This window comes from Stegastes partitus, unplaced genomic scaffold (genome assembly GCF_000690725.1).
Source record: "Stegastes partitus isolate 25-593 unplaced genomic scaffold, Stegastes_partitus-1.0.2 Scaffold690, whole genome shotgun sequence".
Taxonomy (NCBI): Eukaryota; Metazoa; Chordata; class Actinopteri; family Pomacentridae; genus Stegastes; species Stegastes partitus.
The window spans coordinates 264,821-275,643 of record NW_007578421.1 but is presented as its reverse complement, the minus strand read 5'-3'; the positions used below and the strand labels follow the sequence as shown (position 1 = coordinate 275,643).

The 10,823-nt window shown below is 49.7% G+C and overlaps 3 protein-coding genes across 4 annotated transcripts in view; 2 read left to right on the top strand and 1 right to left on the bottom strand.

The window, feature by feature from the left end:
• The window catches only part of LOC103363770 (putative uncharacterized protein C3orf83), a 4,352-nt gene extending 3,787 nt beyond the window's left edge, over positions 1-565 (bottom strand). The window contains exons 1-2 of the mRNA XM_008290661.1: positions 299-565; positions 74-123 (exon numbers count right to left, since the gene is read on the bottom strand). Of these exons, the coding sequence (XP_008288883.1) occupies positions 74-123; positions 299-501 (253 nt within the window). The 5' untranslated portion in view covers positions 502-565. The remainder of the gene's footprint in view (positions 1-73; positions 124-298) is intronic.
• Positions 566-1,355: 790 nt separating this feature from the next.
• Positions 1,356-8,918, top strand: mkrn2 (makorin, ring finger protein, 2). 2 transcript variants are annotated; one of them, XM_008290658.1, is made up of 10 exons: positions 1,356-1,480; positions 2,963-3,091; positions 3,542-3,672; positions 5,284-5,415; positions 5,519-5,694; positions 5,874-5,939; positions 6,013-6,161; positions 6,446-6,556; positions 7,049-7,193; positions 7,277-8,918. In XM_008290658.1, exons 1-10 carry the CDS (start codon positions 1,455-1,457, stop codon positions 7,442-7,444), a joined length of 1,233 nt encoding a protein of 410 aa, XP_008288880.1. In that variant the 5' UTR covers positions 1,356-1,454; the 3' UTR covers positions 7,445-8,918. The 2 variants fall into 2 exon arrangements, with proteins under 2 accessions (XP_008288880.1, XP_008288879.1); XM_008290657.1 differs by having other exon boundaries at positions 5,516-5,694.
• A 76-nt stretch (positions 8,919-8,994) lies between these two features.
• LOC103363766 (protein FAM107B-like) overlaps positions 8,995-10,823 on the top strand; it is an 18,556-nt gene continuing 16,727 nt past the window's right edge. The window contains exon 1 of the mRNA XM_008290655.1: positions 8,995-10,079. Within this exon, the coding sequence (XP_008288877.1) occupies positions 10,056-10,079 (24 nt within the window). The 5' untranslated portion in view covers positions 8,995-10,055. The remainder of the gene's footprint in view (positions 10,080-10,823) is intronic.

The following is a 10,823-nucleotide window of genomic DNA, read 5'->3' as shown; positions in this document are numbered from 1 at the left end:
GTCTACCTGTCTGTTCCTGTCTGTTTTGCTTGTCTCTGTCCACTTGAGCACCAAAACACCAGGTGAGTCGTACCTTTAGTGTTGGAGATCCCGGTGTGCAGATCAGATGTCCCATCAAAGTCTCTGAGGAACCAGCAGTAGGACACAATGGTTATACTGGTTATATTGGTTATACTGTGCTGGTCAGATTGGTGTGACTGGTTACAGTGGACTGGTTCAGATTAGTTTATTGACCTGTATGTATTTATCTGTGGAGGCTGTTTACCTGTGTAGTTGTCTACCTGCGTTTCCTGTTTACCTGTGGAGATTGTCGTGTGCAGGTGCGACCAACAGGCAGCAGGAGCTCTTGTGTCCGTCGGTGAAGGGGGACGGCAGACTGACCGGCGCCTCCTGCAGCCTGCTGCCCCTCAGCTCCTCCCCACAGCTCGGACACTCGTCGGGCAGCGAGAAGCAGAAGATCTCCTTCTGACAGTGACTCAGCCGTATGACGCTGCGCTCCATCGCCGAGTTGCTTCCCAGTCCCCCTCCGAGTCCCAGCCTTCCCCTGGTCCTCTGCTCTTCCTCTTGTGTCTGTTGTCAGTTTCTCCTCCTCCTTTCTGACTTGTTGTTTCTTCTTCTCTCCTTCTCCTTGTCACCCTGGTTGCCTGGTTACAGCCTATCAGGTTTCAAGTGCTGTAAGACAGACCGTCACGTGACCCCGCTCACCTGTTGCTGCTTTGGACTGAACAGGTGACCTTCGGACTGCGAGCCTGTTGTTGTCGTGGAAACAGACCTGCAAAGTAGTGTCCCGTTCTTTTGATGCTGCAGTGCATTCTGGGAGTTTACTGAGACTTTAGTCACTAGGCTCCTTTAATCTGAGCAACAGAGAAACAGAACTAAAACTAGATTAAAGGTCAAACTCCTGCAGACGGACAGACAGAATGTAGGTCAGCACTTTTTCCATCTCACCTGTCAGAGTGATCTGATCCGTCAGCTCAGGTGTGTCTGATTCCAGGAACAAAGCACTCACCTGAAGACAAACATCACGTGTCAGGTCTCTCTCTTCCTTTAAGTGGTTCTGGTTCCACAGAGCTGCAGGACTTTATGTTGAAACATGAACCTCAGTGAAGGACCAGGAGACAAACTGTTCTGAGCTCAGATGTTTGAATACAAATGTTCCGTTTTTGTCCACTGATGCTTCTGAGGAGGTCCATCTGAAGGACCAGGCTGTAAATAACGACAGCAGGTCGATAAAAAGCTGCAGCAGAAAAAAACATCAGATTGAACGAGTCCGTGCAGTTGCCCCAGGTGACCTGCGGGGGCAGCAGCACCTGTCTGACCCGCTCACAACGTCACCAGAAGAAGAAGCCTGTCGGAACCTTCCTGCTGTGTCTGCGGCTCTCCGTCGGAACGCTTTCATCGGGACAACGGGGGTCAACTTCGAAGCAGCCGTTGAAGCTGAACCCGTGAGGAAGATGAGCACCAAACAGGTGACTTGCAGGTGAGTCCGTCTGTCGGCACCCTGTCCGTCAGTCTTTTCTCACCGTCTGTGGTCGCCGCGGACGCGTTAGCTTCGAGCTAATGTTTTTAGCCGTTAGCCATTAGCTCCGCTGTTCAGCTCCGTCACATTCACCTGGTTCACCTGGTTCACCTGGTTCAGCTAGCAGCTGCCCGGATTAACCGTAGAAGCCCCGTGACCGACCTGCTGAACCGGCACCGGGTAACGGATCAGTCAGTGGGACCGGGACGGCGGCTGAACGTCCAGGAGGTCCGTCGGTGTTTCCTGTCGGTTCTGTTGAGGCTGGAGCTGCAGACGGACCGGATGAGGCTCGAACTGTCCTCAGCAAGAAGTTCGGCTGTGAGAAGGTCCAAGTGACCGGTTTCCTCTGACAGAGTTCTGTTTGGGTCAAACGGTGGACATCAGTTTATCTTGTGGTCGCTACGAACTTGGAGAAGCTGTTTGTTTGTGAAGACCTTCATCCCACTGCTCCTTAAAGCCCCACAGCTAGTTAGCCTCCCAGTTACCCAAACCAGTAGGACGTGAACAGGTGTTACCTCTCAGCTAACTAACCAATAGTGGCTTAGCTCTGTATAGCTCCGCCCCCTCAGTGGCTCCAGGTGAACCAATCAGAATGTTTCCTCTCAGTCCTCCAGGTTTATTTACTGTCTACAGCTGATCTGATAAACTCTGACACGTCTGAACCATGAACAGAACTCACCAACACCCAGTGGGTTACTGGGGTTACTGGTGGACCCACAGTGACATGAGGATCCCCAGAGCTAATGTGGCTAACGTTAGCTTTAACTCGACCCAGTGACCCAGTGAAGCTGCTCTCATCTCCAGATGGTTCTGGTGTCAGGCAGCAGAACCAGGAGGAAACAGTGGACCTCCTCCAGGCGACACGTTGAGCAGCATCGCTTCATTTAAACCTGATTTTATGACGTCGTCTGACAAACTCCAAACGCAGGAGTTCAGAACCACCATGAGCTGAGAGTTCACTCAGATTTACTGTAAGATGATCCTCAGAGAGGAAGTCAGAGGATACAAAGACCTGCTGTCACTCAATCATCTGTCCATCACACAGAGGGTTCTTTTGAAGGGGGCGAGGCCAGCATCAGCTCATCTAAAGCTACAGACACTTTAAAACCAGGATGATAGAGTCGTGGAGGAACGAAGGAGACTTTCTTCATCTGATGGGAACAGAAGCAACACAGAGCTTCAGTATGTTCTTCAGGAGGTTAAATAGTCTTTGAAAAAGTTGTCCTTATAAAGGTTAAGCTGTGACTTGGCCCGATGTCTCAGGGGTACCTGAAGATAAAGGACAGGGTAAAGAGTTTTTAGAGGATCTTCAACTGGTTCTTTGTGTTCTTGAGGTGATTCAAGGCAAAAATGAAGCACCTGAACTGCCAGTCAATCACAGAGCAGTTCCTCTGTTGCCACAGTGATGGTTTGAAGGTGCTGACGTCCCGTCCTGTGTTCCAGGTATTTCCTCCATGGCGTCTGCAGGGAGGGCAGCCGCTGTCTGTTCTCTCACGACCCGAGCAGCAGCAAACCCTCCACCATCTGCAAGTTCTACCAGAGAGGAGTCTGCGCCTATGGAGAGCGCTGCAGGTAACCGCACCCGACAGGTGACACCTATTGGAGAGGTGACGCTGAGTCCAACAGGTGGGGCGGTAACGCCTGCATACAGCTGAAACCAGAAGTTTACATCCAAAGCCATGACGTCATCATCTGGGCTTTCCCAAACAGTCTGAAGGCATCTTAGTGGATGTAAACTTCTGACTTAGAAGAAAGTGGTACAACATTCTCTCTCTCATGATTCTGGTATTGAGCAAATAGAAGTAATGTTGGCGATCCTGACTGAGCTGAAACAGGAAGAGTTCAGTCTGATTTAATGTCAGACAGTGAGACTGAAAGCTTCTGTGTGTTTTTGTACGTGTCTGTGAACTTCTGGTTTCTGCTGCATGTAGCCGACGTTCACCAGTAAAACCTTTGTATCACTGCGAGTTAGCGGCTGCATAGCTTGTTGTGTCTCCTCAGGTGAGTGTGATCTGTGTGCAGGTACGATCACATCAGACCTTCGTTCAGAGCAGGAGGGGGAGGAGCTTCAGAGGATGCAGCAGGTGGAGGCGGAGCTGGAGGCCGAGCGGGAAGGGGTGGGCCCAGGAAGACTCTGGTCCTGAGAGACAGAGGTGAGAACACTCAGCTGTGTCCTCCAAACTGCCAACAAACATTCATCAAACTGCCAACAAACATTCAGCAAACTACCAACAAACATTCAGCAAACTGCCAACAAACATTCAGCAAACTACCAACAAACATTCAGCAAACTGCCAACAAACATTCAGCAAACTACCAACAAACATTCAGCAAACTGCCAACAAACATTCAGCAAACTGCTAACTAACATTTAGCGAATGTCAAACATCCAGCAGATCTTGCGCTGCAGACCTGCTGAGTTGTAGCACTGAGCTACATCACCTGTAAGGTTCCAGGACACCAGGTACCTCCTTTGAGAGCTGCTGTAGGGAGACGTTATTTTAATTCGTGATCGGACTCCTCATCAGAACTTTATGTTTTCAGCTGCGGGTTACTAGTTAGAGGTGGTTGTTGTTTCCCGTCGCGACATTAGTTCTGAAAACACGGATACAGATACCTGAAGGGCTAAACGACACCACTGGTTGAACCGTTCGTTCGATGCCTCAGGAAAGTAAGGCAGGGTTTGGTCCAGGTTGTGTTCAGCTGGGCAGAACTGCTGGTCCAAACTGGTGGTACTGTCAGACAGAGTGACGAGAACTTTGAAGAGCTTCTAAAGCTGACTAACATCTCCTCTGTGGAGGAGTCCGAGTCTGAAGATCGGGCAGAAGCTTTGCCCAAATCCCTGACTGAGGTCACTGCGGTAGTAAAAACTCAGGTCCTGATCCAAATCAGTAGTTGGCTGTTTTATTGGTATTCCAGACACTCAGAGAGAAGAACTGAGAGTTCTGTGAAGGTAAACCCGACCAGAACCCTGGAAGAACTCAAGACTTTATACGAAGGGCCCAAAGTGAGGAGAGGACCGTATGTAAACACATTAGTGATCAAAAGGTGGGACACAGGTTTGCATGAAGGTGAAGTGATGAGATCACTGGAGTGACACCAGGAGTCTCCAGACATGATCTGGTGACCAAAGGCGCAGGCTGACTCTGCTCTTAGGATCAATTCCCCATTGATAATGCTTATTAAATACAGAGTGGTGGTTTGTGGGGAACCTCAGAGTCTCTGCTTTCTGCATATGATGTGGTTCTGTTGGTTTCATCAGACCTTCAGCAGCACTGAGATGGTTTCATGAAGGTCAGCACCCTCCAGTCTGAGGTTCTTCAATGGAAACCAGTGGATTTGTCCCTCTGGGTTTGGGGGAGTTGCTGCCTGAAGTGAAGGAGTTTCAGTATCTCAGGATCTTGTTCACAGCGTTGGTACATGTGGTGGGACGGTCAGATGGACGGGTGCAGTAGTGCAGGTGTTGTACCGGACCGGTGGGAAAACCCTCATCCTACCAGTCGGTCTTCGTTCCAACCCTCACCTGTGGTTGTGAACTCTGAGACACATGCAGCTGAAATGAGTTTCCTCTGACGGGTTTCTGAACTCAGAGAGGTGCAAGAGCTGACGGTGATCAGTCACGGCATGGACACACCACACAGCAGAACCATGACCCAGTAAGAACCACAGCCTCTGTCCGTCTGTGGTCTGTAGTCAGGATGTTACAACAGCACCTGAAAGGTTGACCCGGTCCAATCCGCAACCTCTGTCCGTCTGTCTTGTAGTTCTGGGTTCTGACAGTGTGTTCGGAGGTCCGGCCGACGCTGTGGGGTCGGAGGTCACAGCGGCCGCAGCAGCTCCTCAGTCGTATGTGGACGCCATCCGGACAGGACTGGACGCTGCAGCACCAGAACCAGGTCGGCACAGCAAACATTAACTCTGCTGCATGTGAATGGGTGTTTAGTAACCGCCGCCTTTCACGTTCACCTGTCTCATTCTGTTTACCTGTGCTTCCAGTAGCTCCTCCCCCAACAGGTGGGGCTTATCAGGACCTCCCCCAGCTGTGTCCATATGCAGCTGCTGGACACTGTTACTATGACGACAGCTGTCCATATCTCCATGGCGACCTGTGTGAGGTGTGCGGACTGCAGGTGCTCCACCCCCACGACCCTGAGCAGAGGAGGATGCACGAGAAGGTGTGCACGTTCTGCAGCATAATTTAACCCTCGAGGTGCACCTCACTGGGGTTCAGAGACGTCTTCTGTCAGCAGGACTCAGTCAGAACCATGGAGACCAGAGAGAAGAACATGTCAGCAACCTGGAACATGTCCAAAGGTGTGACCAACACTCTGTCTGTCTGTCTGTCTGTCTGCAGATCTGTCTGCTGGCCTTCGAGGCCGACATGGAGAAGGCGTTTGCAGCTCAGCTCAGCCAGGACAAGGTGGGTTCCTTCACTTATCTATGTGGTTGCCGTGGTGACGGTGACGGTGACATTAACTGTTGTTCTTGTTCAGGTGTGTTCCATCTGTATGGAGGTGGTGGTGCAGAAGGCAAACCTGTCCGACCGCAGGTTCGGTATCCTGTCCTCCTGCTGTCACACCTTCTGTCTGGCCTGCATCCGACAGTGGCGCTGCACCAGAAACTTCTGCAACAAGATCATCAAGTAAGTCCAGGACAGGTGGGGACAGTCTGACAGGTGGGGACAGTCTGACAGGTGAGGACAGGTGAGGACAGTCTGACAGGTGAGGACAGGTGAGAACAGTCTGGGATGTGAGGACATGTGAAGACAGTCTGGGATGTGAGGACAGGTGAGGACAGTCTGGGATGTGAGGACAGGTGAGGACAGTCTGGGATGTGAGGATATGTGAAGACAGTCTGGGATGTGAAGACAGGTGAGGACAGTCTGACAGATGAGGCAGTGTGTCTGACGGTGTCTCTGTGTCTCAGGTCGTGTCCAGAGTGTCGAGTTGTCTCCGAGTTCGTCATCCCGTCGGTGTACTGGGTGGAGGACCAGGAGGAGAAGGACCAGCTGATCGACCTCTTCAAGTGTGGAGTCAGGTGAGGCTGTTGGAGACAGTCCACAGGTCCTCCGTCCACTTTGGTCTTCTTTGTCCCTCGTTACGTCATGGCTGCCCTGAATGGTCACCGTAACGTTCTCTGAGTGTTCTCTGTGCAGGAGCTGCTTCACTGTGGGTTGAATACGCCTGTTTGACGACAGCTTTTAGCTTCTTCTCTGTTTTCTGGGTTTCCAGGTGGACAAGCTGCTCAGAACGTGATTGGTGCTAAAACAATAACATCAACAGCTGAGTGATTTGAGATGCTTGTAGAACGTCACAGACGTAATCTGAGAGAAAACCAATTTTCCTTAAAACATAACGAGATGCAGTTTAGGAGTAAAGAAACGTGGATTAGTGGAGATGGGCCTTAAGAAGAGGCTCTGTGAAGCAAACAGGTCACCTGGTGCAGGTGTAGCCAGAACCAACACTGGTTCTGCAACGTTCTGCTGGTACTGGGTTGAACCACAGCGTGACGTTCTGCGTCTCTCTGCAGTAAAAAGGCCTGCAAGTACTTCGACCAGGGCCGGGGCTCGTGTCCGTTTGGAGCCAAGTGTTTGTACCTTCACGCCTTCCCAGACGGAACCAGAGCAGAACCCGACAAGCCGCGGAAACAGCTGAGCTCCGAGGGGAACGTCCGGGTAAGAAGCCGGCGGCAGTGTTTTGGTTCAGAGTTGGAGTCCAGCAGCTGGGTTTGTAGTTTCTGACCCGTGTCTTTGTTCAGTTCATGAACAGCGTCCGGCTCTGGGACTTCATCGAGGAGCGCGAGCAGCGGTCGGTCCCGCCCCTGCCGTCCCTTGATGATGACATCACAGAGCTCCGGGAGCTCTTCATGCAGATGTCGGGGCCGAGCCACGACGACACAGAGGCCCCGCCCACCTCCGACCAGTAGAGACCGGACTGTCTGGTCTCCACAGTGACGGCGGGACTCGACGCCACATTAAAGCCTCATTACATCATGTGATCACTCTGTTGTGTAGAATCCATCCTGTTTGGTGACGGACTCCAGATGTTAGCGGCTTTTATTTATTGTGTGTGAAGTAAAACAGAGTCAGAGTGAAACAACTCCACCAGACTCCCTGTAATAAACCTCACAGATACCACGCCTGCTCTTTGTGCTGATGCCTGATTGAGTCGTGTACAGCTCAGGTTCTGGAGCATAGAGCGGGTTCAGAGGAAGTTCCCTGCTGGACCAGCAGCCAATCAGAAGCCTTGCATGAGCAGTGACCCTAACCCAGACCAATGAGGTTTGAGATGTGTGCAGCCGTTATTCTGATGAACCTGGAGCCCAGACATGTGACTGGGTCGACTGGGTCGACTGGTCAGAATGAGGTTATGAAGCTACGACTGGTCACAGATTGAGATTTACACTAAACTGCAGTCTGAACAACAAGCAGGATGATTAAAGCGGAGGATGTAGAACACCGACGGTTCTGTGTGACTGGACCTCTAAAGGTGCCACAGATCGTCTAGTGACCAATCAGAACAGAGCTGGTGTGTTCTGGAGTGGCGGGTGATCATCTTGAGGTGTTGGGTTGAAGGTTTTACTGGAGACTTCAACATAAACCGACCTGACACAGAAACTCTGGTTCTGGTTCTGGTTCAGTCACAACTTGGATCCAAACTGCTGCTGGAGGTAAATCAGAGACAGAACCTTGGTGCTGGTATTCCTGAATCCTTATCAATAACACATTCACAGATGTTTGTACAAATCTGAAAACCTCCAGAACCAGAACCATCCTCCTGGAACATCTGATCTGTGGCTGGGTTCAGCTTCTGGGTTCAGGTTCTTTGGTTCCTCTTCATCTGTTAAACACAACCGGAGGCAGCAGGTCATTGTTGGACATCAGAACCAGTTCTATCCCCTACCTGGTAAAATAACGTTTCTCAAGTGGAAGCTGACTTGGTGCCTGAGTTCCTGTTTCACAGCGAGATCCAAAGTATCTATCCAAACCGACAAAGTTCTGCTGTTCTGGGCTCATTTCAGAACCACAGCTGGACTCAGTTTAGTTTGACTGATCACAGTTTTAATTATAGTCTTTATAAAGGATGAGTTTTAATGTGTGTGAGAGGAGATGCTGTTCCACTGAGGAGTAATCTGACTACTGTGAGCTGTTCGACCTGCTGAGCGTCAGGATTCCTCGTCACTGCTTCAGCATCCTTCAGCTCTCGTTGTTTGTTTTTGCTTTAAAATTCATCTTCATATAGAAAATGTTCTGGTTCTGAACTTCTGACGTGTGTTTCAGCCTCACTGTTGAAACTGATGATGACCCAAAGAAGCTCAAAGAAACAGAAATCAGATTCAGATTCAGATAAATCTATGAGTTTTATTATCTGTGTATGAATAAATTGTGTGTTTTACAGCGTTTCAGTCTGTAGACGTGTTTTCATTCAGCAGAACTCCAACACACACACAAACACTCAGTCCACAAGGTTCAGGTCTGAGATCATGGTTATAAATACCGTCGCACATTTACGCAACAGCACAGCTTCTGCAGCGGCTTGTGGAAGGTCGCCACCTGCAGGCGGAGTGATGAACAGCAGCAGCTGAACATCAACAGGTTTCATGTGAATTAAATCAGATAAAAAGGTTCAAATGTTCAAACGAACATCAAGAAACGTCCCACTGATGCCTGACTTCAGGGCAATTATTCAAATGATTCTTCTGAAATTAAATGTTTAAAGATGCAAAATGTGCACTAATTTGCATTAATTATCAGAAAAGAAACGTGAACATGTTTCATGTCGCTGACATCAGAGGCGGGTTTGGATTTCTCTTCTGTTGTTGCTTCAGAAGTCAGTAAATACTGTCAGCATCCAGGAAACACAAACTCATTCCATGTTTTTAGGAATAACGTGTATAAATCAGGCTGCTGATGATGAACGAAGCCATCAGTACAACCTGTCAGAACACAGAGTGAAACTGGAGGTCTGGTGGATGAAGACTGAAGTGGAGATGATGGTGGATAACATGCTGCTGAGGGACGTGTCAGGACTGTAATCAGAGATCCATTTAATAAAGATGTTTTTACTTCCTGTCCTCAGAGTCTCTGGTCCTTCAGCTGAGTCGGGTCCTGAGTGGATCAGTCTTCCCTGTGATCATGTTTCTGTGGTTCTAAGGGAACCAGATTCATAAAACTCCTTCATGTGTCCTTGTTCTTGTTGCAGCTTTACGGGTTCGATGGTCCACATGCTGCAATCAGGACACTGAGTGACTCCAGATCCAGACTTCACTTGTTTCTCTCCCTGTCAGGTCCAATTAGGTTAATCTGGTGGATCACCTGAGCAGGTGGCAGCAGAGAGCAGAGAGTCAGGCAGCAACAGGTGGCAGGACTCCTCCTCTTCCTCCTCTTCCTCCTTCTCCTCCTTCTCCCTACTCGGACTGTGCTGGGATGAAGCCAACCAGCCGGACTCACGGCGTGGTGGGTTAACGGAGCCCAGGGACCAGACTGTCAGGAAGCTGCTGCCTGGGACCAACCCGGCCGGAGCAGAAAGCGGGAGCAATGGGAGCTGCTTATGGGAAGAAGGTGAGTCCAGTTTGAGCAGATCTGTAGACTGTTTTAGTGTCAGAGCATTTGAACAGAGCTGCAGCAGACGGCTGTGTCCGCTGTCACAGAGCCAGACCGGCTCCTGTTGCACTGACTTTAATGTAAGTTCATGTTTGGAATGTGGACACGATTAAATAATGTTCAGGAGCAATGTGAGTGAGTTAAAGGGTCTCCGTGAACTCTGCTGACTCAACACACCAACTGTTAAGGCATGTGTGGGAATCCTCCTCAGGATGGATGAACTTCAGCCGTTTTTAAACTGTGCTGATTATTTCCTGATCCGTTGATCAGTTCTCTGATAGAGGACTCAGGTCTGGTAGAGCTCCTCCTCCTCCTCGATCCTCTTCTGGATCAATCGATCAGCTGTTGGTTTAAAATGTGATAAAAATGTGGATCATTGTTTCCTCAGATGTCTGGTTCAGTGCAAAGGTCTCCAGTTTCCTGTCACAGAGGAAAGAGACCAGACAGCATTCAGCCTGGAGGAGCTGGAACCACAGAGTTAGACTGAATTTACTCAAACTGATTCACTGATCTGCAAAAAAGTTGGTGACAATTAATCTATGAATCGTTTCAGTTTCAGTTTCTGTGATACAACAACTGGTCGAATAACAAGAATGAGTGAAGGTTGTGAAGCTCTGAGGCAGATTTTCACTGAATCAGTTTAATGCTTCAGTTTTACTTCAAAATGAGCTGAACTTCTGTTAAACTGCTGGAAGAAACAAC